This window comes from Myotis nattereri (genome assembly GCF_964212035.1).
Source record: "Myotis nattereri genome assembly, chromosome: 8".
In the NCBI taxonomy this organism is placed as follows: Eukaryota; Metazoa; Chordata; class Mammalia; order Chiroptera; family Vespertilionidae; genus Myotis; species Myotis nattereri.
Genome location: NC_138083.1, coordinates 18,805,453 through 18,833,445, shown reverse-complemented (window position 1 = coordinate 18,833,445; position 27,993 = coordinate 18,805,453). Strand labels below are relative to the sequence as shown.

The 27,993-nt window shown below is 41.1% G+C and overlaps 1 protein-coding gene across 1 annotated transcript; it reads right to left on the bottom strand.

Moving 5' to 3' along the window:
• On the bottom strand, positions 1-27,984 carry SNX5 (sorting nexin 5). The gene is made up of 14 exons (XM_081097228.1): positions 27,831-27,984; positions 27,525-27,607; positions 18,505-18,609; positions 16,789-16,899; positions 15,923-16,044; positions 14,438-14,561; positions 13,128-13,223; positions 11,883-11,988; positions 11,722-11,797; positions 10,401-10,440; positions 10,232-10,318; positions 8,299-8,458; positions 2,651-2,736; positions 1-831 (listed from the first exon to the last, which is right to left on the bottom strand). Exons 2-14 carry the CDS (start codon positions 27,573-27,575, stop codon positions 781-783), a joined length of 1,215 nt encoding a protein of 404 aa, XP_080953354.1. The 5' UTR covers positions 27,576-27,607; positions 27,831-27,984; the 3' UTR covers positions 1-780.
• Between the last annotated feature and the right edge of the window lie 9 nt (positions 27,985-27,993).

Sequence of the window (27,993 nt, the reverse complement as noted above, 5' to 3'; positions counted from 1 at the left end):
TTCACCACTGCCAAGACTGAGCTGCAACTGCAATCTTGGGCTTTATTTTCCACAAAAACACTCCATATATCATAGTTTGTTATTTTATTATACACTTTATAAAATGTCCAAACACAAACATCCACCGCCCACATCTTTCGTAACAAGATGATCTGGCCATTTTCTGAAGCAAACCAAATTGATTTTTATACCCTTAAGATATTTCTCTCAAATATTTATATTCCAACTACAAAAATGGTGCTGCAAAGGGTACAGAAAGACAAATGAGGCATTCTTGCTGGTTATAGCACAAACATGACTACTAAAGAACTGAGTAAGAGGGAAAGTTACCTAATTAAGGAATGGAATGTTTGTTACCTAGGACAAGTATAGCTGAATTAGTTGTTGTAACTGGCACCTACCCTAAAATAACTGGTTTGTAGGGACAAGGGCACATGAAATAGTGAGACTACATGTGCCAGGCAATTGCTTATACTTGTTTCCAGAAGGCACATATTTCCTGCACCCTTTCTTCATAAGTAAAGACAAATTAGAGAACCCACTTTTAGATTCTGCCCATTTTGAGTTAACTGCGTAAAGAAAAGATCAGTTATGTTGAAGGAGCATGTAACAGAAATATTTTTAAACCAACATGGTTAAGTGTTAAGACTTTTAGAAATCAAAATGTTTATTAACATAATTTTAAAGAAAGTCAAAGGTAATAAATCTTCTGTGGTAATGATTTAAGTGCAAGTGATGCTGGCTTTCACATTCATATCCTTCATTCAGAGAAAAGGCAGATCAGTTGTTCTTGAACAAGTCAATGCAGCTCTGCAAGAGGGAGACATTGTTCTGGAAGAAAAACAAGTCAAGGCAGAACAATGAGCCAATCGAATCCAAGACTTCCTACATGTCTGTAAGAATTAAACTCAAACCCATCGACCTAGCTTTTCTCAAGATTTAAAGCCAGTCAAACTTGGTTGGTGTTTTACTTCATTAAATCACAACTTAATCAGCCCTGGCTGGTGTGGCTCAGTCGGTTGGAGCATCGTCCTATACACCAAAAGGTGCTGGGCTCAATTCCCAGTTGGGGTGCATGTGGGAGGTAACTGATCAATATTTTTCTCACATCAATTTTTCTGTCCCTTCCTCTCTCTAAAATCAATTTTTTTAAAAAATTTAAAATCACAAATGAATTAGTCTACAATCCTTCTCACCCAATTTCATGTTGGTAAGATCCTCTCCCTTAGAGGTCTGGGATTGCTCACAGCTAAAGAGCTAGTGGATGCAGTTCCAGCACCTCCACCATCCCAGCCCCAGGTTTGCACCAAACACAGTCATGCTAATTCTGCTTAAGTGAATTAACCTAACTACTACATAAGTAAGTTGTTCTTTGAAGATAAAGGCCTTGAGGAGACTAGATAAAAAGATGCAGCCCTAGCCAGTTTGGCTCAGTGGATAGAGCATAGGCCTGTGGACTAAAGGGTCCCAGATTTGATTCTGGCCAAAGGCACATGCCTGGGTTGCGGGCTCGATCCCTACTAGGGGGCATGCAGGGGGCAGCCGATCAATGATTCTCTCTCATCATTGATGCTTCTATCTCTCCCTCTCGTTCTCTAAAATCAATAAAAATATTTTTAAAAAATATTTTTAAATAAATAAAAAAATATATATACTTTTTAAACTTGCTAAACATTAGTTATGGGTGGAATTTTAAATGAGATAACAAATGATAAATATTTATATAGGACTTCGCACAAATTGTCTCATAGTTCTCACTTTAAAGAATTCAGAAAACTTAAAATACCCAGAACATTATGGGTATAATTTATGTATGATACTTTAAAACTCCAATTTAAAAGGACCTGAACTTAACAGACAAGTGAATAAACACATCTATGTTGTAGTGACAATAAAGGAATTCAAAACACACAAATGCTCTAATTCTAAGTCTTCTTGCTTTAACCAATGCTGATGGCTGGTGACAGTTCCCTCCTCCAATTCCCTACTGCCCCAAGGGCTGACCCAGGGGCCCTGGACCAGACAGCACTTTTGGGGGGCCAATCTCAGCTGTACCCCAGAACCTCCCAAGAAAACCATACCCAGAAGTTCTGAGTGAATGGGCCTGGGCAGCAAAAAGTCTTAAAAATTCCCTAGTAAAGTCTAATGTGCACCCACCATTGAAAACCTTTGTTCTCCAACTTTTCTGTGCAAATTAAGCTAGACATCAATATATATTTTTCTTCCTTTCTAAACCAAAAAGGAGTATCAGAAGACATTTAGCAAAACTAATGACAATTTATTTTAAAAATTGTTTTCCATGAAAACTCCAGATAATTAAGAGCTGTAAAATGGTATGATAGGTGTGTTCACAAATTATTAGAACAGATTCTTCAAAGTGTGGTCTACAGAACTTTGAGAAGGAGGCAGGGTAGCCACCATCAAGAATGCTCTTTTCAAAAGCAGTGTTTCACCAAGACATTATGAATTTGTTTTGCAGTAGATAAACATACTGTAACAACTGGCTCCCACCTACACTACAGGGGATTAAAGCCACAAAGCAAACCCCACCTGCTTAAAGATATTGGGATAACTGGAAAATAACTAAAAACAAACAAACAACCAACAACAAAAAACCCGAAAAAGTTGTTGGCTTAATCTGAATACTTACCCTAGCATGCTTTATTTCCAGTTCAGACATTTCAATTAAATTCTTTCTAAATGCTGCCACTCTCTTTCGTTTGAAATTGCTTAGTTCTACAAAAGAGAAAGTTTCAAAAAAAGTTAACAATTTTCATCTTTAACTTCCAAATATCATTCTTACAAATAAATGATCTCCAAAGCTTTGAAGCACTGCCATATTTTCTCACATTTCTATTATTTCTGCAATTAGTACACATCCCATTCTATGGACACTGTATTATGCTTGCCATTACCTTTAAATAAGCAACACCACTCAATCACTGAAGAATCAAAATTCAGAGGACTATTGGAGAATCTCTAGGATGAGCAGCTTTGTCCTTAACCAAAGTTTGTAGACAGAGGGTTGGGAGGTGGTGAGCCACAGATACTTGAACCAACGGCTTTTTTTTAAGGACATTTTAAAAAATGTATTTTACTAATTTTTTACAGAGTAGGAAGGGAGAGGGATAGAGAGTTAGAAACATTGATGAGAGAGAAACATCGATCAGCTGCCTCCTGCACACTCCCCACTGCGGATGTGCCCGCAACCACGGTACATGCCCTTGACCAGAATCGAACCTGGGACCCTTGAGTCCCCAGGCCAATGCTCTATCCACTGAGCCAAACCGGTTTGGGCATAAGGACATTTTTTTTAAATTCTGAAAACCCTTCCCTGCTCTAATTGGTGCGGTAGGGTACTTAGGAGCAAATTTATCCACTCGTACCATGTCTATACAGCACTGTCCAATGGAAGTATAATGCAAGCAGCCACATTAAAAACTAAAAACTCATACACAAAATTTTTATACTGATGTGTTAATAGCCACATCTTGGCTAAATGGGTCTTCCCAGATGTCAAGATAAGCTCCCCAGGATCAAGACTCTACACACTAACCCTTCTGTCTCCCCACACCATTGTTTCTCTATGCTCATTCAAATAACTCAAATCCGTCAGCCACATATCTTACAAAGAACTGGGACTAAAGTTAAGACCCGTTAATCTCTGAATGGTCTGTAATATGGTACTTTTAAATATCATACACCCAGGCTTATCCTAATATATAAAAATCCAGGGTCCGTAACATCCAAAACGACTGAAGGCTCGACCAACTGGAAGTCAGTCCTGCAGTCAGTGCTAGGTTGCCGTGGTGACCCAGCACTGACTGTGCTGCTTCGGTTGCTGTGACCCAGCACTGACTGCCGAGGGGGCTGCGGATCAGGCCCAGAGGGGCCTAAAGAGAGGCCGCTGTGGCAGCTGTTGATCAGCCCTTGCCTCTCTTTCTCTCGAGGCCTGGCCAGCAGCCACGCAGCCTCTTTCTTAGGCCTCTGCTGGGGCTGCTAATCAGCCCCGCCTCTCTGATCAGGCCCGTTGATATGCCTGGAGTTGCTGACTGGCATAGAAACCAACCAATCAGAACCAAATCTGGGTGAACTGCGAAGGCAGTGGGGGCTGAGGGTTTTAAAGGCTTTCACCCTTTTTAAGCAATCCTATCCTTATAATCTACCTATAATACTAACAGGGTAATATGTTAATTAGACCGGGTCTACCTGCCATCTTCCAGACATCCGACTTCCTTCCAGACAAAGCCATGGTGGTGGGGGACAAGGCAGAGGCCATTAGGGGCTATCAGGCCAGCAGGGGAGGGCCATTGGGGGCAACCAGGCCGGCAAGGGAGGACAGTTAGGGGTGATCAGGCAAGCAGGCAGAGGCAGTTAGGGGCAATCAGGCAGGTGAGTGGTTAGAAGCCAGCAGTCCCAGATTACAAGAGGGATGTATGACCACCGGTTTAGGCCCAATCCCATAGGGTGTGATTGGAGAGGGTGCAGGCTGAGCTGAGGGAACAACCCCCCACCCCCCATGCACGAATTTCATGCACCGAGCCACTAGTAATTTGAATAAAGAGGATAAAATCTGTAACACAGGAACAACCTTAAGCAATAAGGACAGGCCTAAATTGGCACCATTTAAAAACTTTTTTTCTTTAATCCCCTTCTCTAAAACTCTGAGAGCCACTAAACTTTGGCCTGTATCAGTGACGGCGAACCTTTTGAGCTCAGCGTGTCAGCATTTTGAAAAAACTCTGGTGCCATGTCACATACAGAAATTTTTTGATATTTGCAACCATAGTAAAACAAAGATTTATATTTTTGATATTTATTTTATATATTTAAATGCCATTTAACAAAGAAAAATCAACCAAAAAAAATGAGTTCGCATGTCACCTCTGACATGCGTGTCATAGGTTCGCCATCATTGGCCTATAAAATAATCTAAGATTTTAACTCAAGTCATTTTAAAGTGTGTTCCTTATAAATTTAAATTAGCTGCTAAAATGGGCAAGAAGAATAGGGCAATAAGAAGGTTTGATGATCCTCTCCCATCAGTGCTGTTTCTCTAAAATCAATGAAACCTTTTTTTAAAGGAGGTTCCTTTTGAAAGAATTTAAAAGACAGCCACCTGTGTGCCTGCATGCCATCTGCAGTTTTTGTACAGAGAAATTCTGCTCCTTATAGTTAAGGCACTACAGTCTTGAATACGTATGAGCCAAGACAAAGGAGAATTGTACTACTGTTCATGGACAGCTACTATCAGGACACTTCCAAATATGATTAGATTTTTTAAACCACAGGAAAGGAAAAAAGTTGAGAAAACAAAGTCTTAAAATGATTTGGATTTCTCAAAGGAACCTGAGTTTTGAGGGGGGTAGGAACATGTTTTTAAGTTGTGTCAAGTATAGACTCACTATAATTAAGTTTGTTCTAAAAGACACATTCTTTACTTTTTGGTTTGGCATGTTCCATGGACCCTAAGAACTATAGGGCAGTGAGAGCCCTTAAGAAAAGACTACATGGTGCACCATCTCACCTCAAAGCAAAAATGGGGGAAGGCAAGAAAAGCCCTGTGGACATGGACTGGAACTACATCATCAACATGGATTTATGAATTTTGAGGGGAGAGAGAAGCCAAATGCACGTGCACATGTGTGCACACATCCCTATTATTTCCTCGCTGTCAGCACAAGGGCCCCGAAGCAGAGATTCTCCAGAATCAATGAGCATATTTAGCACCCAATCACCTCCCAAATCTCATACAACCACAAGGGTAGAGGTTGGTTCAGGCAAGAACCAACATAAGCTACATTTAGGGGAAAAGTTTGATGAATAAGATATATGCATGGTCTTAAATTGTCTCCCCGTGAATTAGTAATTAGTGGCATAGAAAAAAAAATATCAACTATACAGTGGAGAAATATAACAACACATGTCTAGGTAATAAAAATTAATACTTTCAGATACCATACCCTAAAGAAGCACATTATTTATATAGTTTTCTGTTGGAAATGGATAACTGGAATCTAACGAGCAAATAAACCAACCAAAAAGTAGCATTCTATTTTTAATAAGAGACAATGGTCTTCAAAAAGGCAAATTATATTTTAAAAAAATAAACAGCCCCAACCAGTTTGGCTCAGTGAATAGAGCATCAGCCTGCGGACTCAAAGGTCCCAGGTTCGAGTCCAGTCAAGGGCATGTACCTTGGTTGCGGGCACATCCCCAGTAGGGAGTGTGCAGGAGGCAGCTGATCCATGTTTCTCTCTCATCGATGTTTCTAACTCTCTATCCCTCCCCCTTCCTCTCTGTAAAAAAATCAAAATATATTTTTTTAAAAATAAAATAAAAAACTCAAAAATAAAATAAAAAATGCACAAACATTTAGGAAAGAAAGACTATAATACATAAAACTTAACTGCAAACTCAAACGGTTGAAAAAAAAAGCACCAATCTACACTAATAAAAGAGAAACATGCAAATTGGTGTCACTCCGCTACCCTTCCCATTGGCTAATCAGGGCGATATGCAAATTAACTGCCAACCAAGATGGCGGCCGGCAGCCAGGCAGCTTGAAGCAAACATGAGGCTTGCTTGCTTCAGTGATGGAGGAAACCAACGTTCCCCACCTGCTGCTGCCGGCCTCTGAGCTTGCAGTTTGAAACATTGTTACAAATATAGAAGCTAAACAAAACCCCAGAAACCTGCTTTCAGCCAGCTGGGATCTCAGAGCTGGAGTTGAAACAGCGTTTCGATTATAGAACCCAAACAAACCAGATACCTGCTTTCAGCAGCCGAGGCCTAAGAGCTAGAGCTGGCCCAGAATAAAAGGAAAAAAGGAGCGGTTGGGAGCTTCAGTCACCTGCCAGCCTGAAAACAGCCCTCAGCCCCTCAGCCAGACTGGCCAGGCACCCTATGGGGACCCCCACCCTGAAGGGTGTGTGACCAGCTGCAAACAGCCATCAGTCCCTCATCCAGGCTGGCCAGACACCCCAGTGGGGACCCCCACCCTGATCCAGGACACCCTTAGGGCAAACCAGCCAGCCCCCACCCGTGCACCAGGCCTCTATCCTATATAGTAAAAGGGTAATATGCCTCTCAGCACTGGGATCAGCGGAGCCGTGAGGCCTCCCGGCACCGGGATCAGCGTGACAGGGGGCAGCGCCCAAACCCCCTGATTACCCTGCTGCTCTATGTGTGACAGGGGGCGGGGCCACAACCTCCCTATCCGCCCTGCTCTGATCGTGACAGGGGAAGGCGCCCAACCCCCTGATCAGCCCTGCTCTGTGCCTGATAGGGGGGAGCTCCCCAACCCCCTGATCACCCTGCAGCTCCGTGTGTGATGGGGTGCGGCGCCCCAACGCCCCCCCCCCCACGGGCCCTGCTCTGTGTTTAACGGGGTAGAGCCATAACCTCCCCATCGGCTCTGCCCTGAGTGTGACAGTGGAGGCGCCCCAACCCCCTGATGGGCCCTGCTCTGTGCATGACGGGGTGGCACCGCAACCTCCCTTCGACCCTGCATTGAGTGTGACAGGGGGCAGTGCCCCAACCCCCCCAATGGGCCCTACCCTGAGCGTGACTGAGGGTAGCATCTCAACCTCCCGATCCACCCTGCTCTGTGCATGACAGGGGGTGGCGCCCCAACTCCCCAATCAGCCCTGCTCTGAGACCGACCAGGGGCTGCACCCCTCTGCCACCCGGGAGCAGGCCTAAGCCAATAGGTCGTTATCTCCCGAGGGGTCCCACACTGCGAGAGGGCACAGGCCGGGCTGAGGGACTCCCCCCCCACCCGAGTGCACAAATTTTTGTGCACCGGGCCTCTAGTGTATATTATAAAAGGCCTGTGGCCAAAACGCCATAACATCCAAAGACCGGTCACCAGGAGGTGCACTGATGGGTCCCGTGGAGCGCTGGGTCTGGGACTTGCGTGATTTCGTGCTCTGGGACTCTAATGCAGTTATAAAAACACTCACATGGGAGCAAGTGTGCCAAGTTAGAAAACAGAAAGAACAACTGTGGACAGGTAGGTGACCACAACTAAAGGATGTACGTATGTGCTCTTTGCACTATTTGTGCAACTTCTCTCAGTGAGGTTGCAATAATCTATAATAACAAAAGCCTAATATGCTAATTACACCAGACATCCTTCTGGAAGCTGGGGTGCAAGGGAAGCCCGGGTCCTGGGTGCCAGAGGGAAGCTGGTGCCAGCAGCTGGGGGAAGGCCTACTCTTGCATGAATATCATGCATTAGGCCTCTAGTTTACAAGTAAAATGTAAAAGGTAAAGGTAAAGAGTGGCCTGCTCTACCTTCTTTTGCAGATTCAGAAAGCTGTTCAAATTTCTGGCAGCATTCTTGCTGGTGTGCCTCAGCCAACTTGACATCTTTGCTTTTTAACCGGGCCTTATCCAATGCTTTGTTTGAGTTCTCATAGTCAATGAGGGCTTTGGTACGCCTGTATAAGAGATCCTGAGAAGAAAATTAACAGATAAAAACATGGTAAAATATCCCAAGTACTCTAGTGCCAATGCACTACCTGAAATGTCAACATCTAGTCTACTTCATGACCCCCCCCCCCAACCCCATTATTTTTTTAATTCCAAGATCAGTCTTGGAGGAACTCTTATGGCATTACTGAGAATTTTTTCCGAATTGTTCATGTGAGTCAAAAGAAAAAAAAACAACAGTGAAAACTGAAGGATTTCTTTTTCTAAGAAAGTAATTTCAGAAAATTAACCACTGTGTATTGAACATGTGCAATGACTGCAAGGTGAGTCAAATGATGCAGATAGAATGCAAAGTGGGCAATGAGGTAGTTAGAACATTCTTATAACCTTATCCAGAGAACCCTGCCTCTGGAAGTCTACCCTGAGGAACTACTCTGAAATATTCTTAGCAATGTTGCAGCAAAGTAAAAGTTACCTTAATATCTAAAATGGGAAGTTATGCCCTAGCCAGTTTGGCTCAGTGGATTAGCCTGCAGACTAAAGGGTCCCAGGTTCGATTCCAGTCAAGGGCACATGCCTAGGTTGCGGGCTCAATTCCCATTGGAGGGCATACAGGAGGGCAGCCAATCAATGATTCTCTCTCATCATTGATCTTTCTCTCTCCTTCTCCCTTCCTCTCTGAAATAAAAATATATTAAAAAATAATTATAATAAAATGGAAAGGTATGCATGTATGAGAGACATCTAAGATTCAATTATGTCCCTCTTTGTATATATGCAAAAAAATTTGTTTATCATCAGCACTTAAATTCATATAAAGATAGTCAAGAATAGTCAAGAATGTGTAAAAAAAAAAAAAAATCCAAATATAAGACTAAAGAAACATGCCAAATGACAAATTAACTAAAACAAAACTAAACTAAGGGTAAAATAATGAATTTCTACATTCTGACAGCATTTTTCTGTTACATATTTTCCCAATCTAATCTTATGTCTGATTTATTATTTCACACAAAAATGACTTAAACATTTTTGTTCAGGGTTGTGTAGACAGTGGAGAATGCATGTTTCATTCTAAAAAGTCATTCTGCTCCCAATTAGTCTTGCTTTTTTAATAAATAATGCTTAATGACAACTGCAATTCAGTAAAACTCAGAAATCCCAAAACCTTTTCTGCCTCAGAAATAGCCCCTTCAGAAAGTCTTCAGTTATGTACTGCAACAAATAACTCATAACCCCCAAACTATTTATGTATCTGTCTTCTCAAGTACAACCGCTATTGATCTCAAGTAATACAAGGTAAGGATACAATGCCACAAAAAGATACATAACTGTAGGAAATTTTCAATCTAAAATGAGACTGAAAGACATGAAATGAAGAACCTCATGCATGTGCCCACAGAACAGAACTTAAGAACTAACAGGCTACTTTCCTGTAAATGCCTGATTTACAGAAGAATCTCCTGACCAATGAACATCCACCCATGAACTTACTGCTTGAATTTATTTCGTGGACAGACTTCCCACTCTTTGTACCCTCCTTGCCCATAAATCCGCTCCACACCCTCACCAGACTCACATGTAGCTTACTATTGTTGCATGCCTTTTCCAAATTGCCATTCCTCAATAAACTCAATTTCTGGTAACTCAAGCTTGCCTCAATTTACATCTCTGTTTAGATCCTCATCACTTACATAAACAATCCTGACAAATTCCTATCCTCCTTCATTTTTAACAAAAATCTCTAACATCACACCTCTTAAAAGTCATGGCAAGGCAGACGTAAAGAACTTACCTTAGCAGCCTCTATGTTGAGCATATAGTATCGAAGGAGCTCTGTCAGCTTTAAATCTTCATCTGAGGAGACTCGACTCTCTACTTTCTTTTAGAAAAAATAAAGATCATCATCAAAGTAGATATCAACAGATAAAATATATAATGAAAACCAAAATAAAAATCCTTACCCTAAGTTTTTCAAACAGCTCAGCAACCTTCAACAGGTACCTAAAATATATATAGGAATGGGTAAATTCAGGAGTCTTAGCCTTTGGTGCTTTAGAATTTACATATCAAAATATTATTTTCACCACTAGATTTGGCCCATTCTAGTAGAGAAGATGACTATAAAGTTGAACACACTTATAGTGTCGTAATCATGGGTATCAACCTGTTGGTACACTACCGCCCTTCAGCCATATTGCCATGAAGAACCTGCGCTCCAATTTTAATTATCAGTATTTTTTATTGATATTATACGTGTGCGTGCGACAGAGAGAGAGAGAGAGATTGACTGAGAAACATCAAATTGGTTGTCTCCCAGGAGCCCCAATCAGGGATCAAACCCACAATCTAGCTGTGACCAGGAATTGAAGCCGCCACCTTTTGGTGTACATGACACCCCAAACATCTGAGTCACACTGGCCAGGGTGTGTCCCCAATTTTTTTTTTTTAAATATATTTTATTGATTTTTTTACAGAGAGGAAGAGAGAGAGATACAGAGTTAGAAACATCGAAGAGAGAGAAACATCGATCAGCTGCCTCCTGCACATCCCCCACTGGGGAAGTGCCCACAACCCAGGTACATGCCCTTGACCGGAATCGAACCCGGGACCTTTCAGTCCGCGGGCCGACGCTCTATCCACCAAGCCAAACCGGTTTCGGCCCAATTTTTATCTAATGCTAAATCTGTGTTAACCAAGGTCAGGTTCTAATGAACCATCAGGTGTGCCCCAGTATAAACTATTTCATCTTGGTTCTGCCATTAGCTGACTTCCACTTTCAAATCAGAAATACCGCTGCCTGTTATACTAAGCCTAGGTATTAAATAGAATACTGTATCATACCAAAAATGGCTGGGCTAAAGAAACTGAAAAATATAAATTTTTAAAAAGCTCAAGATCAGACTGGGATCATTACATTATCCTTATGACCACTTCCATCAAATCTCTTTCCAAGATATTGCCAAGTAAAGTGCCAAGAACTATGTGGAACAGAACATATAAGGCAAACTTCAAAAAAAGAAAACAAAAAGTAGTAGAGACATGTAATACAGACTCAATAATCACGTCTGGTACAGAAGTGCCCTCTGAGTCCGCTACAAAGTGTCTGTGTGTTCAGAGAGTGTATAAGATTTTAGCTACTAGAAACTATCTTATCTACCTTTGATAAGCTTGTACTGAAGAGAACTGAAATTATGTAGTCACTACTCACTATACTTTCAATCATACCACCTACTAGTTTTGGATTAGAGAATTTAGGGAATAGCTTTTCCAACAAAAACTTACTTTTTGATGACTGTGGGTTCCTCTAAAGCCAGGCTATGCAGGCAGGCTGCAGTGTGGATATAGTCATCTGCAACATCTGTAGAAACAAGAATAGCCTTGTTTATATGAACAGAACTGGCACATTAGCAAAGGTAGGTGGCTAGTGGGTGAATGATATTTACTTTTATGAGATCTGGTCATTTTGTCAGCTTTTGCACATGAATCCTTGATCCTATTATAATAGTTAATGAGGAAATTCTTCTCTTGCTCAAAGAAGTCATCTACCTCCTAAAAGGAGAGGGGGGGAAAAATTTAAGAAGCAAAACTTAAAAATATGAATACGTGTTTTGAATTAGAAGAAACATTAAGGAAATAAACTCATGCATAAGCTTAAGCAATACAGACCAGGTAAATACAAATTGATAAAATACCATTTCACACTTAAGACCAGCAAAAGTCAAGTGATGGCAGGAAATGTCAACAGAGAACCATTTTGAAGAACCATTTAACAAAGCCCAGTAACACTCTGGTATCCTAAGATCTAGCAATTCTGTGAGAGCAATAGTTCTGCTTAGTGATTTGCTGCCACCTAGCTTCAGATACTCTGTGTGTAGAGGAGGGATGAATTTGGTTGCTTTCAGACTGAGAGGCAATACTGGAATCTGGTGGGCACCAGCCAGGGACAATAAACACCCTGCAATATGTGGGTACAGATTAAGTCCCACACACTTTAAACTGTGCCACTGAGATCACCAAAGAGCTTCCAAATTTCTAACAAGGCCCCTGATACTCAGCACCTATATTCTAGGCTACTTACTCAAGCCCGCAAGTGACAAAGTTAGATACCAAATAGTAGCTATTAAGGTAACACAGTTAAAAGGGGGGATGAGGAATAAAGGAATAAATCACACGTATGAGGTTAATGAGAGACTTGTATATTAATTTGATTTTCTAGAATAGTACTTAATAGTATAAATGTGTAAGCCATATGTGCCATTAAGATTTTTCTAGTAGCCACAGGTGAAATTAACTTTAAATATTTTACTTAACTCAGTATTATCTACAACAAAACTATCAGTGAGATATAATACATTCTTTTCTTCACATCAAGTCCTTGGAATCCAGCATATAAATAAAACTAAAAATGTCACGTGTGTGGGGCTACCAAAATGGGCTGTGCAGTTCTGGAGACCGTGATGAACGACTGCCCTTGTGGCCAATTTTCTTTTTTTAATAATTTCACTTCTCTCCTTACAAAAAAAAAGGAGAAAATAAAGGCTAAGTGTGAGAAGGTTCTCATCCCTTCTCCAGGGAGAGAACAGGATATTTTGTAAAAACTCATTTCACAAATATCTTTTCTAAAGAAATAAAAGGTCACCTATCTATGCAAAGTCAGGAATTTTCTTAAACAGCTAAAAGCCACTTACCTTAACTCCAGAAAAAAGGACTTCATCAGCACTTTTCACCACACTTTTAAAAAAGCCACCAAACATCTCTTTGGTATTTTTCCGCCTAACACTTAGCTGAAGAAAGAGAATGTCAAAGGAAGTTTATGGTAAATATATTTTTCTGGGTAAGTCCTAAATACTTTACAAATAAGACTGTTTACTAGTATAGGCACACGCATAAGATAAAGACATTAAGACAAATTCCATCTTAACCACTATTGAATATATAGCTAAACCTAAATCCAGGTCACAATTCTAAAAGTATGATGTAATAGATATTTTGAAAACTATCTGGGCAACAAGATGGGTCCCTCCCCCCCCCCTTTACCTTTTTTATTGATTTTAGAGGGAGAGACAGAAACATCAATCGGTGGCCTCCCACATGCACCCTGACCTGGGATAGAACCCTCAACTGGATATGTGTCCTCACTGGGAGTTGAACTGTGATCCTTTAGTGCAGTGGTCGCCAACCTTTTGGACCTCATGAAACACTGGTGGGCGATCGCTGCTTTTGTGTACAGGATGACACTCCAACCAATTGAGCCACGTCAGCTAGGCACCAAATCCCAGTGGCTTTTAAATTTTTGGTAAAATTTGTTCTGTTCTATGTTTATTAAACTTCACTGGTTAGAAGACACTGAGGAAATTTCTAAGTTGGGATTTGCTTCATACATATTAACAGAAACACTAAAAAAACAAATATACAAGTCTTTTGTCAACAAAAAGGTAGCCTAGAAAAAACAAATTTGGATCGATTTAAGTTTCTTCTAATAATTTCAAACTTAACTGAGAGAGAAAACTATTCTTTGGAAGGGGAAAAAGGTCATAATCTTTAGCCTTTTATAAAAATGTCTTACATAATTGATCTGCCAGGGAGAGGAATTGGCACATACTAAAGGTTTCCACTGTGTTGGTAAGAAATTCAGAACACTAAAAGTCAATTTTGAACAATATGTATCAAGTATTTTTATTTTTATCAAGTCTATAGCTTATTTGTTTTAAATATATCTTTATTGATTTTAGAAAGAGGGAGAGGAGCAGAGAGAGAGAAACATCAATGAGAGAGAAATATCGATCAGGTACCTCCTGCACACTCCCTACTGGGGATGGAGCCTGCAATCTGGGCATGTGTCAACTGGGAATCCAACTGGTGACCTCTTGGTTCATGGGTAGACACTCAACCATAGAGCCACACCAGCTGGGCATCAGATATATTTTTAAAGAATAGTCTTGTACATTTTCCTGGATCATGAAAATGAAATCTTAAAAAAAAAAAAAAAAAGCCTTACATCCTGATCGTATTCCAGGAAAACATGAAAGTTGCGATCTTTACTGAGAACAGGGTGAGAAGAAAGCCGCTGAAGAAAGACTTCATGGGAGGATACAGTCTTCTTAAAGACAGCAAGATATTCACTAAAAGAGAAGCATACAAGACATTTAGTTGGCACCACTCAACTGGCAAGCACTACCCCACCCAATTACTGCTCATGCCACTAAGTAAAATATCTGAATAAGGCCTAAACATTTTGGTATAACTTTATATCTAATTCAGTAATAAGATAGTTGCTATTTTGAAATCTATGGAATAAACAAAAGAGGGAAAGTGGTATTGTAACTGGGGTTGATGGAGCAAGTCTACAAAGCCTGGAATCTACATGCAAACACTGCTGGTATTTAGCAGCCAACAGAACATTGATTTCTTTAAAATCACACACACACAAAAAAAACACCCTTTAATTTGGCAGCTGTATAGACAGCACGGATACTAAAAAGGCTCAGAATCATAAGAAATTATACGACACCTAAGGACAGATGAAGTTAAGGGAACAAATCTCATTTTGGTGCATCAGTATAATACAACTGATGAATATACTATTGAGATCCTCCCCTAAACTCCCAGCCTTTAAAAGCCCTCAAGATAAAAGGACCCAGCACTCTCCCCCATCTCAACACACCCCCACCCCTCTTTCCCACTAAGGCATACATCTCCTATCTAAAGGTCCCAGAGAGCCCTAGCTTGTGTGCTCAGTGGTTAGAGCATAAGCCCACACATCAAAGGGTTACAGGTTTGATCCCCTCCCTGTGGGAGGCAACCAATTGATGTCTCTTTCCCTGTCCCTCTCTTTCCACTCTCTAAAAAATAAACTAAGATAAAGGTGTCCATGCGACTTGCAACCAGGGGAGCAACTAGCAGTAGCAGCTTGTCCAAGGCTAACCCCTTGAACCTGTCTGGGGCAGAGCATGAATGGGAAGTGCTGAAATGAGCACCTAAGTTCAATACACTGATGGTAGAAGAGGAGAGGAAGTCAATATAAACCAAGGATGGTTTCACAAGAAACTTTAGTGCAAATCTCCAACTATGATACAGAATTAAAAAACCATTTTTGTTTGAATTAAATTACAATCAAAGAAAAATAAACTTCCTGTGGACTTCTTCTGATCCTGCAATGTGGTTATCATTCAGAATGCTTCTCTGTAACAGCACTCACTGCAATCTAGTTTCAACTATGTTTCCAGTAATCAAACTTCAGAGAACTGCACACTATCAGCAGCTTGAAAAAATTACATATGAAAACAGAAAGGTTTACTTCACCATGCCAGACCAGCATTCCATAACAAGTATGGTCTACATAGGGGAAAACTACTCTCACCAGTGCTTGTGGCCCAAGGAAGTCAAGGTCTAAAGCTCAAAACTATGCCCAACACTCTGCAAAATGCAATTTTAAAGGACAGCACTAGTAACTACTATACTCATCCCATTAAGATCCACTTACGCTTCCAACTCTTGCTTCATCTTGGCAAATTCTTCTTTGGTCATAGACCCTTCGCCCTCCCCCAGTTTCTGCATCTTCTCTCGAGGGCCATCAAAGTCAGGCTTTGTAGGAGCAGGTGGAATCTGCAGCAGAGCAGGTAACTCATGAACATTCTTGTCCCAGCAGTGACATTCTCTAGTTAGGGCTTCTACACAGGCCACCAGTCCTGTGGTCAACCTGTCTTTCTTTTAACCTTATTGGTTTTGGCCGTTTAAAAGTGTCCTCCCCAAAACTGGGCACTCACTTGTTCAGTTTATCTATTATGAACAATTGGTAGGGTACAATAGTGTTTATGTTTAAAATTTAAACATTAACAATCAGTACTAAAATAGAGCTGATGAGGAAACATCAAGATAATAGTCTACAGACTTTAAAAAGAATTTAATTCCAGAGGACAATAAAATACATTCTAATACTGAGTGAACGGAATGTTCTTAAACATAAGTTTCAGTACTAATTTTAATTATTTTGCCAGATTCTTCAGTCTGCCTGACAGTACAAACCACACTCCTATAAAATCAGAAGGTCTCTTCCTGCAGCCATACATTAACTCTAAAGAGGTGAACACAAGAACTGCCTTCTTTATCCCTTAAGCAGACTACAACATTTGAGAATGTAAGACTGTATGTTTCCATTCATTCATAGCTACAACACTAATCTCATATTCTAGATTTTAACAGTAATGATTAGCACCTACTCTAGTTGGCAGGTGAAATCAGACTTTCACAATCCATGATGAAAAATGGGTAAAAGTCTCTAAACAGAATGAACAGCAAGGTAGAAGAAACATCCTTCAGTAATTATTTTATTTTCCAAAATGCACTTACAATAAGCCCAGCATAGTCTGCAGTTTCAGAAAGAGTGTCATGTAGCCATACAAAGTCTTCATGTTGCCTTATAACAGAAAACTCTGGGCTCTGAAATGTGGGCAGTGTGGTCTGTAAATAAAAGAGAAGTTAACTGGTAACTACCATTTATTTTAGATAAAGTGGCTTGAATTTCCTGAGCTGCACTAAGGGAAAATCCTAAATAAAACATCACAATGAGATCCACTAAAGAATAAAATGCAGCAACACACAATCTCTCCACCACTATGAAAAGCCATAGCCAAGATTAAACATGTTCTTTAAGGAATTCTTTTCACAAATTTCCACCTTGTACGTCAACTCAGATATAATTACGCAGTCTTCACACTGCCTTTTGATTAATTGAGGTATGCCAATCAAGCTACCAAGGTATTAAGAGAAAAAAAGACATAGGAAAAGACCTTATAGATATTTATTTGCTTTATTTAAATCAGTTCCTGTTTCCTGCCCTGTAAAGTGGGGATAATAAAACATAAGGTTGTTATAAAAAAACAAATCCATGTAAACCTTTTACAACAGCGCCTGGGATAGAAAAAGTATTCAAAACATTTTAACTACTAGGTAAGGAGAAAAGGAGGCTGGAAGTGTTCCTGAAAGAACTAATACTGCTTTTTGTCAAATTAAAAATATGGAAACAAGCCTGGCCGGATGACTTAGTTGGGAGTCTTTTCCCTTTCACCAAAAAGGTGGTGGTTTTGATTGCTGGTCAGGGTATATACCTAGGTTTGGGGTTCAATCCCTGGTTGGGGCATGTATGGGAGGCCACTAATTGATATTTCTCCCTCCCTCTCCCCTCCTCTCTCTCTAAAACAAATAAAGCAAATCCTCAAGTGGAGACAGGCCTGGCCTGGTAGTCAGCTGGTTATCCTATATGCCAAAGGCTGTTTGATCCCTGGTCAGGAATAAATAAGTGGAACAAAGAATGCATAAATAAGTGGAACAAATTGATGTTTCTCTTTCCCTTTCTCTAAGATCAATTTAAAAAATTAAAATTTATAAAAACAAAAATTTGGCAGCAAAAATATAAAAAAGCTCTTTTGAATCACAAGAAATAAGTGGGGCAAAGGCCAAGAACTTGGTAAACATGAGAAAGCACTTCCCACACATGCAAATTAAAAACAAAGGTGGTGCCGAAGCCGGTTTGGCTCAGTGGATAGAGCGTCGGCCTGCGGACTGAAGGGTCCCGGGTTCGATTCCAATCAAGGGCACATGCCCGGGTTGCTGGCTCAATCCCCAGCAGGGGGTGTGCAGGAGGCAGCCAATCAATGATTCTCACTCATTGTTTGATGTTTCTATCTCTCTCCCTCTTCCTTCCTCTCTGAAATCAATAAAAAAATCAAATTAAAAAAAACAAAAAACAAAGGTGGAAGACTTCAGCTGTGTAGGAAGATGGTTCAGCCTGCTTCACTTTGCTTGATGTACCTTCCTCAGAGAGCAGTGTACAAGCCACATTTAACATCAGCAATGCCCTAGGGTTCCACCATAGTGGAAAACACGGCAGCAATTACACTTATTTAGGGGCTCACTACAAGATGAGGGAGGTGCTCACTTAGCAGTGGTGCTACATTGCAAACAAATGGCAACCATTTCAGTTCAGGAAGTCTCTTCTCACAGCCACTGTAAAAAACAAGGCTGCAAACTAGCAGTTTGTATTATTGAAGCCATTCCACCACTTACCTTGGTGTGTACTGTAAACTTGACCTTATCTCTTTCACTGAGTGCATCAGGTATGTCAATCTGAAGCGAGGGATCAACATTCAAGTCCACAGATACAGATCTCAGCTGAAATACATTTTTTGGTCATTAGTTTCAAATTCATCTTAGTCCTAAAAAGTATCCTTCCAAAAAATGGGAGCTAGTAATTAAAAAGCAGCCTGTACGAGATCATTTAGAACAAAGTCAGCTGAGATAAATCTAAGTTTATCTGACACTGTAGGGAAATCTTAAATATATGGATGGGTACAAAGTATTCCTGTGATCTGAAAAAGCAACTCTAATTTTAATATCATGTGCATTACTCATTTTATATCAGCATGAAAAATTTCTTTAATCAAACACCTAGAGAACCATTATTAAGAAGGCTTGAACTAGACAGGATGAAATCGTGAACTTCTCACATAAATGCCTAAACTACAAGGAATACTCAAGTGGCATTAACCAGATCATTCATATGAAAGACGAGACTAGTAAAACAGAACAGTTATGTGGTATGGGATCCTAGGTCAAAAAGATAAGAAAAACCTGGCTCAAGAGTAGAGCTATTTACCAGGGATTGTTTCATCTAGACACCGAGAAATGAACTGAAAAACTAACAAAGGCCCTACTTAGCAGAATCTCATCGTTAGCTACACATAGGGGACAAGTGTGAGCACTGCCCTGGAAGCAAGAGCAACAGATTTTGTGAGAGGAATTCAGAGGAAAATAACACCCAACTCCATGTTTGTCCGTTTAAAAAGAATTTTGGGGAGAAATGGACTGTTAAGGAAAAAAAGTGGTTAAAATGGTGTTTGTCCTGAATTTAAAGTATGATAAATTCCCTAATTCTTAAAGCAGACACGCTGAGTAATGGTCAATGTGAAGGTATGACACAGACAAGGCATTAAACTGCATGAAATAAGCGTCTCATGTCTTACCACCTCCACCCCCCAGAGCTAAAGTAAAGATGTCGTAACACTCGATTATTGCACACAGGAAGAATGCCAAGTGAAGACTGGAGTTAAGAGAATGAGGGAACAAGGAATACTGAGATATTTCCCAAATTTCATTTTGAATTCTTTTCTTCAAAATAAAAAGTTCAACCTAAGACTGATACACTTAACTTTTGAAACTAGAAAAATGGGTTCAATCAGGTTTAATCAAAAAGATTAAATATATCCACTAAAAAAATGCATAACTTCTATTTCTACATCTTAGAAACTGTCAGTTACCTCCCGTTTTCCCTTAAGCACTAAGAAAAAATTTAAATTGCAAAAATCAGAGTTAGTCCTGTAACAATGGCTTTCGAATCAGAAACAAGCTTCAAGTTCTGCCAGAACTTGATTTTAACATCAGGTATATTAGTAAGATCACAATATATTTAAGTCCCTGACATTTCAACCTAAATACTTCTCCCAAATTAATTCCTGATGACTCCTATGAAATACTTGCTTATTTTGACTTAATTTTCCTATGTCCATTTATGAGATCTCTACAAACAAAGATAAGACTCAAGGTCAGGGGTACTTCATATTGTCATAACTGTGACTCTCCTGACGTATTTCTGATAAAAGCTTCCTTCCTTCCGATAACTTACCACTGGGCAAATACAAAATTCAAAAGACCTCAAAATATACACTAAAATTTGACTGCAGAGAATACTATTTTATATTTGTATCTGTCAATCAGAACAGGAACAAAGCGGGCAGGTGTAAAAGGGCCAACAGACCTTGGTAGAAAGACGGGGCAGGTTTAAGGTACATTTCCCTGAGCTCAGCAACAACTGTGATGCTTCCTGAGATTCCATTTCCTAAAGAAGTCTCAAATCCTGGTTTCTAGCCATCTCTCAATTTCTAAACAGGCTGACAATTCTATTTTAGCTCACTATAAGACAGACAAACTTAATGAGCCTGTGATCTCCACATGGGCTAGCTTTAGAATTAGGTATTGAAGGACCAAGGTGAATGTAATAGAGAAATAGTTTATTTAAGCATCAAAGCTAAAATGAACTTTACCAGCTGCTTTTATCCCACCAAACAATTATCTTCTGGCTTCATCTCTTTGCCCATAACTCTAACCATATAATTAATAGCCTAGATTATTTACTATATTACTTATCTTCCTTTCTTGTTACCATAGGAATATGGTTTTTGGTTTGTTTTTGGTATGAGTGCAATGAAGACACACATAACCTACAGTTAGCATATAACCCTCCAGAAAATGAAGCAAATAAATCAATAGAAAGTTGTGAAATGCTTAAAACTTCTAAGTCAGCACAGAATCCTTACTCCGGAAGCATCAAGTATGATGCTTAGTCAACAAAACCCAAACCCCACAGCCTTCCGCCACAGTACTTGCTAAATAAATCAGCAGGATGTAGAGTATAAGAACTGGGTTGTACCCCATTCACCCAGCTCTATCCCCTACCCTAAATAAGCATCCAGAGTACTACTTAGCCCTGGTGGCCAATACCAAGTTGGGCTACTGATGTCAAAATGCCAAGAATGGCTGTTTAAATCAGTGGAGAAAAGCAGGCTTCAGAACCAAGTCATGTCACTTTTTCAATTTCCCAGTTCCCTTAGGTCATTTGAGAATCAAATTTAAAACATCTATCCTCAAACAATAAAATGTAAGTTTTAAAACTGACTTTCTTTTGTATATTTCTATAGAAACCATTGCATGATATACCCAAAAGTTTTAGATGGAGTTTCAGCCCCCAACATACTTTCCTTCCCGATTAATCCTTATAGTAAGGATTACAATGATCTTGTGACAAGAAAAAAAAGGGGGGGGGGAGGGGCGGAAAGGGAGGGGAAGATAAACAGCACTGCTTTATTTAGAAAGCAAAATTTTAACTGTTTTAAAAACTCTAAATACTTGGTAAGAGCCTGAAAAGGAGAAAACCTGATACAGAATCCCTATGCACTTCCTCACCCATTCATCAGCCAACCCAGCTGGGGAACATGATACTGGCTGCAGGACAACTCTGCAGACTTTTGAGCTAAAGACCACTTGTGATCCAAATCTCACTTTGACTCACTTTGGTGCAAGGCTTACCACCATCTACAAAGCTCACTCTTTAAAAGATTTAATGGTTCACAGATGGCAAAGGGCAGATATGTGATTGGACAACATGGAAAGCTAGATTCTGAAATTCAGAACCTACAAGGGAGAACAGAGAAGGTACATTCAGCAGATATATATATTACTTTGTTACTGTTTCAACTCACAGGAAAGAAGTGCTCTATAAGAAATTCTAATGCCTTTATCCTTCTCCAAATCCCTCCTTTATGGTTCCAAGTACTGGTACTCAAATTTTTTGTTACCATTTTCTTCCAAAACCTGCTTATCTGTTCTATCCCAGCTTTTCCTTATAGCACTGTGCATGAAAATAACTGAACTGACTATAAGCAATGAGCTCTGCTTTTAAACCTAGTTGTTTCTCATTTCCTGCCCCTCTCCCCAACCTACAATAGATTCTTCCCTTCTTCATATAACTTTGGTCTACCAGTATCAATCATAACAGAACCAGTCTTCTAGATCTCAGTATACTAATATAGATAAAAGTTACGGAAGTTAGCCAGAAGCTTTAAAAAAAACAAAACTAGATAAAGGGCCACAGCAAGTGATCAGATTTCCACCACTCATCTTGGTGAGATGGGCCCGAGAGGGACCCATCCCTGCTGACACCAACCATTCTTACGGGTAGTCCACCAACACACAAGCTGTCCATGGTAGAACACCACAGACTGCAGGGCATTTGGAGGCTACTGAACCCTGAGTTCCTAGAACAGGAACCAAGGCTTGGAAGAAGGTCAGTGCAGCGTACTCAGCGAATGGATAAACTCAATCATCATTTCACAAGGCTGCAAAAGCCCATGAACTAGTCAAATCCCAACATGGAACCAGAAAGATTAAGTTGAATTATTGGCTTAACTAACATTCATTACAAGAAATCTAACTAATTACTAGATACCTGGATTATTTTCAAATGAGCTCACAAAATGAAAGGGTTACACTGTATGATCTAAGGAACTCCTAGCACAGAAATTATACTGGAATCAACACAGCGGTGCTATGGAGGAAGGAGTTGAACAAATAAAAAATTAATTTTCTTCCATTCAAAGCCAAAGCCCTTTATCTACTACCACCCAATTCTATGAAGGCTCCCTCCCCAAAGTTCCTTGATATATCAAGTCCACAGCCCTCTGCTACAAGCCTGACATGTTACACACTACTAGTACACATGTCGATGAGGATATTTAAGAACATTCATTGCCTGACCTTTATGATCAAACCAAGATGAATGGAAATAGGTTTAATACACAAATTTACCTTCACCACCACCAGATTATTCAGCAACACCAGAGAGCTATCTGAGCTTAAGCTTATATAAGTTTGAGACACAAATGGAAGCATGGAGAAAAGAGAAGGCTGCCTGCTTCCTGATGAGATTCCCTCTGCTTTGAGTCAAAGGTACCACACATTTCCCAAGTCATTTAGATGTAAATATTCCATTACCTCATTTCATCACTCACCAGTAGCTTTGTACTGCTCTTCAAGAAATATAAAGTGAGCCCTAACCGGTTTGGCTCAGCGGATAGGGCGTTGGCCTGTGGACTCAAGGGTCCCAGGTTCGGTTCCGGTCAAGGGCATGTACCTTGGTTGCAGGCACATCCCCAGTGGGGAGGTGTGCAGGAGGCAGGTGATCAATGTTTCTCTCTCATCGATGTTTCTAACTATCCCTCTCCCTTCCTCTCTGTAAAAAAAAAAAATCAATAAAAATATATTAAAAAAAAGAAAAGAAAGTGAAAGCCCAAGAAGTTGGCTTCTGCATTTGTACTCACGATTAACAGTGACTAGAATGGTTAAAGGCCTGCCCCTCAAAAACAAGCAAACTATACTCTTCAAGCAGAAAATGCATACCACAAGCAGCTATTCTGAGAACATTACACTTTTCTCTACAGACCACATAGCAGTGCCTGAAAAAGTTACACCAAATTTGTAAAAGGGAAGGAAGGAGGGGAGAGTTAAGCCAACAATCCCGTATCTGAACTGAGGAAGTGCAGTCCTTCCTCTGTGCCTCTAACTGCACTTACACTCTCCTCCCTCTTGGCTTTTGCCTTTGGGTTATGAAACAGTTGATGAATTTCATGTCCCTCTTTTAGAAGGGCTATCTCCTAAGAGTTAACTCAGTGGCCAATCAGAAAATAAACAGATGTTGGAGGTGAGGCTTTTTAGAAAGCGAGATCAGGCAGAGAAACTTTCCATTTATACTTGTAAAGTTTGCCACATGCATGAGACAAGATGTCCTCCACAGCCATCTTCCTTCACTGCTTCTAAAAGGCAGAACTTACAACTGTCCTCAAATTGGGTTCATTAAAGGGTTGTTTCCCTACCACCTCACTTCACTCATGCCCTTTCATCAATGGCTATCGCTATCTCAAGGGTACTAAGCTACAGAAATATTTTTGCCTTATCTCCTCGAACAACCAGGCCCTGACAATAAATAGAGCAAAATGTTTTTAAGATTTTAAACTAAGTTCTACTCTGCAGCACGTTTGTTAGTGAACTTCAATTCTAGTCCACAACGTTTTGAGTGCTGTAACATCAGAGCTTCAGGTTTCCACAATACAAAGCAGGCACTACATTTCAACAGTTAACACACAGCTGCCTCTCTGCAATCCTAAATTGCCCCCAGACCCACTGAAGAAACACTTTTACCATCTTTTGATAAGGTTCCTCAATATTGGGGTGGGGGAGCTAATTCCCCCAAAGTCAACAGTACAGCATGTATTTTCTTTTTTCTTTAATATATCTTACTGATTTTTTTACAGAGCGGAAGGGAGAGGGATAGAGAGCTAGAAACATCGATGAGAGAGAAACATCAACAAGCTGCCCCCTGCACACTCCCTACCCGGGATGTGCCCGCAACCAAGGCACATCCCTTGACCAGAATCAAACCTGGGACCCTTCAGTCCGCAGGCCGACGCTCTATCCATTGAGCCAAACTGGTTAGAGCCAGCATGTATTTTCTTATAATTTATCAATCATAGATTTGCAAAAAATGTAAAAACTGGCACACTGAAATCAGCCTCTGTAACACAACCTTCACCCACTCATACACATCATTTTTAAAAGGAAAGTTTAAACCAGTGATTCCCACCCAAGGAACATTTAACAATGGCTGCATATATTTTTGACTATCACTACTGGAGGAAAGAGAGCTACTGTCACCCAGAAGCCTGGTATACTGCTAAACCCCTACAATGCACAAGACAATTCCCCACGACAGATTATCAAGCCCAAAATGTCAGTAATGCTCAGGCTGTAAAACCCTGGTTTAAACTCAAGCTCTACATCAGATGTTGGTTATTTACCAGGTCTCACACCAAATGAGAATTTAGATCTCAGGACCTAGAAAATTCTGTAAGTCTCCCTTGGCCATTTCTTCCTACAGCCCAAAAAATGCGAGATCGTGGGCATCTTAAGACACTGTGTACAAGTTACTGATCCAGAACTAAGACTTGGGCAGTTTTGATAAGTCCTATACTTTCAGAGTTTAGAAAAGAAAAACGATATCAAGCCATTAAATTAAGAAAGTCCACAAAAATTAATAATTTTGAAATTGTCATAGTAGTTGTCAAAGTTTAGTACTGTTCCTACACTAACAAACTTTAGGACATCTTCCCACTCAAACTGGGAGTCAAGTGTCCCTAGAGACAATTTCCACACCAGTTAACAAAAAACTGCAAACCAGAGCAGCAGCATAAACATTAATGAGGCTCCAAGGAGACATCATCCACCAGGCTGGGAAGGGCTACCATCTCCTTGCAAAACTTTTCCTACATGCTAAACTTACTCCAGTATATTAGCAATTTAAGAATCATTAAAAAAAAAAAAGTCTTGGTAGGCAAGCAGGACCCATACTCTACTTGCGGTGGGTTTGCTGGAATACTGAAGAGATTCATCACAACAGATGGATACACTGAATCTGGGAGTGGGAACCTAACCATGATGCCAGCTATTTAAGTGGCTTTTTGGCAAACAGAAGGCCTTGAGAACCTGGAAGGTGCAAAATGACTAGAGACCAGGGTAACTTATTTTATGGGAACGAGGTTCTGCATGATCTCATTCCCCCACTACCCATTAAAAACTCCAGACACCTGAGAATGTCCCACGGACGGTGGCACAATACTAGGTAACTATAACGATGGAGCCACTGTTGTTAATGCCTTCGCTTTTTCAGGGATGACACATGGTAAAAATCCCATTTTTCCAAATTTAAAGATCAAAATACAATCTTTTCCATCAGTAGAGAACGAGTTGAACCAGGTTCTAATTCGATTCCCAGTCAGGGCATATCTATGAGGCTTGCCCGGGCCCTGGCTGTGGGTTGAGCAGTCTCCCATGGACCAAAAGGTCGCTGGTTCCATTCACCATAGGGGGCATGCAGGAGGCAGCTGATCAAGTTTCTCTCCCTTCCTCTCTATAAAAAACGTCCTGTAAGTTAACAGTAAAAACCATCTAAAGATACACAGCACAGGACAAAAATTAGATCAGAAAGCAAAATGAAGCCACGTGTTAGGGCAATATTATAGTAAGTTTATTATTTCCTTATTTCTTCATTAAAAAAAAAATAGAAGGAAAATGATTCTACATAAATCCTTTTCCTGTAGCCACTACAAGGTTTGGGGGCGTGGAGGAGGGCAGGAAATAGCCTTCATAATCCTCCAATTTTGCTGGAGGGTTAGAATGATGGGCACTTTAAATTCCAGCTACCATAAACCATACTAACAAGCAGGAAGGCCCGCTGAAGCAGTGGAGCACTTTCAAACAGCTGATGTTTTAGACTCAAACACTGTGGGTCAAGGAAGAAGTGTGTGTGTGTGTGTGTGTGTGTGTGTGTATCAAATTGCTATCAAAATTCCTATTCAGCATCTAAACTTGTAGGAAGAAATCTACCTTTGGAATGTTCTGGTAAGAATCGTAGTCTCAAGTTCCCACTTTCAGTTTTAGTAAAAAGAACAAGTTCCTTCTTTCAACTTTCAAGTAAAAATACTCCCAGGAAGACTTGACTACCCCCATCACCAAGTTGCACTTGAGTAACTAACACAGCAGGAGGCCCTCCTTGGGACTTAGACTGGATGAGTCTCTCCCCAAAGATGGCCAACACAGCCGGGCCTTTTAAGACGTCTTCCAGGTTAAATCCAACAGTGCTTTGTAGCTTTAAAGTCCCCCCCCCCCCTTCTGTCAGAAAAACTGTGTTAACGATTCTGCACATAACGTTGTGGTTCATACCAACTGATGCGAATTGTGCGACGCTAATTCAAATGTAAAGGGTCAATAAAAAGAGCAGGGCTTGTTTCTAAATCTTTAATTGGCTACGGCAAACTAATTTTACTGCACGTTACCTACCAGACCACAAGCTTTAAGTGGCATGGGGGTAATTTACATAAACACCCAAATTTTAAAAATAAAAACCGAGTTCAACAACTATTAGAGCACCTACTAAAAAAATCACACAACTCCCGCAGCGACGCCTTCAGCGTTTATAAAAGTTGTAAGATACAGGTTTCAGATTTCTGACTTGATGAAATTTCCTCCGTATTTAAGGCCTAAATTTTAGGCCAAAAAAAGAGTTTTACCAAGGTGGAGGGGGGGAGCAGTTTGGAAGCATTTCGTTGCATAGTAAGTGGATTTCACGTCCCCCGTGCAGTCTTCGTGAAGCCAAGATCAGTTTTAAAAAACTTTACGTAAAAACCCATTGTCGGGGCTCCAGAGGCTCGCCGCGCCCGCTCGGCCCCGGACACCGGGCCGCTGGGCACGGTGCCGCGTCTGTTCTCAGCCTCAGGAAGAACAAAGGGCGCTCGGGGCCCGGCAGGTGCGTCCCGCGTGGGCACGCGAGCGGCCCCACAGCCCCCTTGCGACGAGGGAAGAAGTGTGGGGCCCCGAGAGGCCGGCGGGCCTCCCGCCGGGCGCCTGCAAGTGTAAGGCCTCACCTTGCTTCGGTCCTCGTCCTGCTGCTGCAGCACCTCGGGAACCGCGGCCATGGCGACGCGGGTCTCGAGCGCGGGCTGCCGGGCTGTGCGAGGAAAGAAGAGGCTGGGCCGCCGCCGCCGGGGCGCCTAGAGGGGCGGCCGCGGCCCCGCCTCCGCTAGCCTCCCTGCCCCACGGCGGCAGGAGGCCACGGGACTCCGCCACCATCCCAGAAGCCCCAGGAAAGGCGAGCGGCACGCCACGTGCTCCCCCAGAGCTGCCTCCCCCGTCCATCTTGGAGCCGGGCAAAGAAGCTACGCGGGGCCTACCCTCGCTCCGGGCCACGAGGGAGCCGCAGACCACAAGGCAGCGAGAGGGACGCGAAGGCAGAAACAATCCCCGCTAGGCGCGTCTCAAGGAAGAGCGTGCGGTCGCGCGGCGAAATTTATTACCTAGCCAGGGTCCAAGATGGCCACGAGCTGTGACGTCACG

What these genes read in the sequence shown, in the direction of transcription:
- SNX5 (XM_081097228.1), bottom strand. Translation starts at nt 27,575, where the DNA reads ATGGCCGCGGTTCCCGAGGTGCTGCAGCAGCAGGACGAGGACCGAAGC. An exon ending in AGGACGAGGACCGAAGCAAG is followed by an intron (nt 18,610 to 27,524) that starts GTGAGGCCTTAC and finishes AATGTATTTCAG; the next exon opens with CTGAGATCTGTATCTGTGGA. An exon ending in AGTTTACAGTACACACCAAG is followed by an intron (nt 16,900 to 18,504) that starts GTAAGTGGTGGA and finishes TTTTATTTACAG; the next exon opens with ACCACACTGCCCACATTTCA.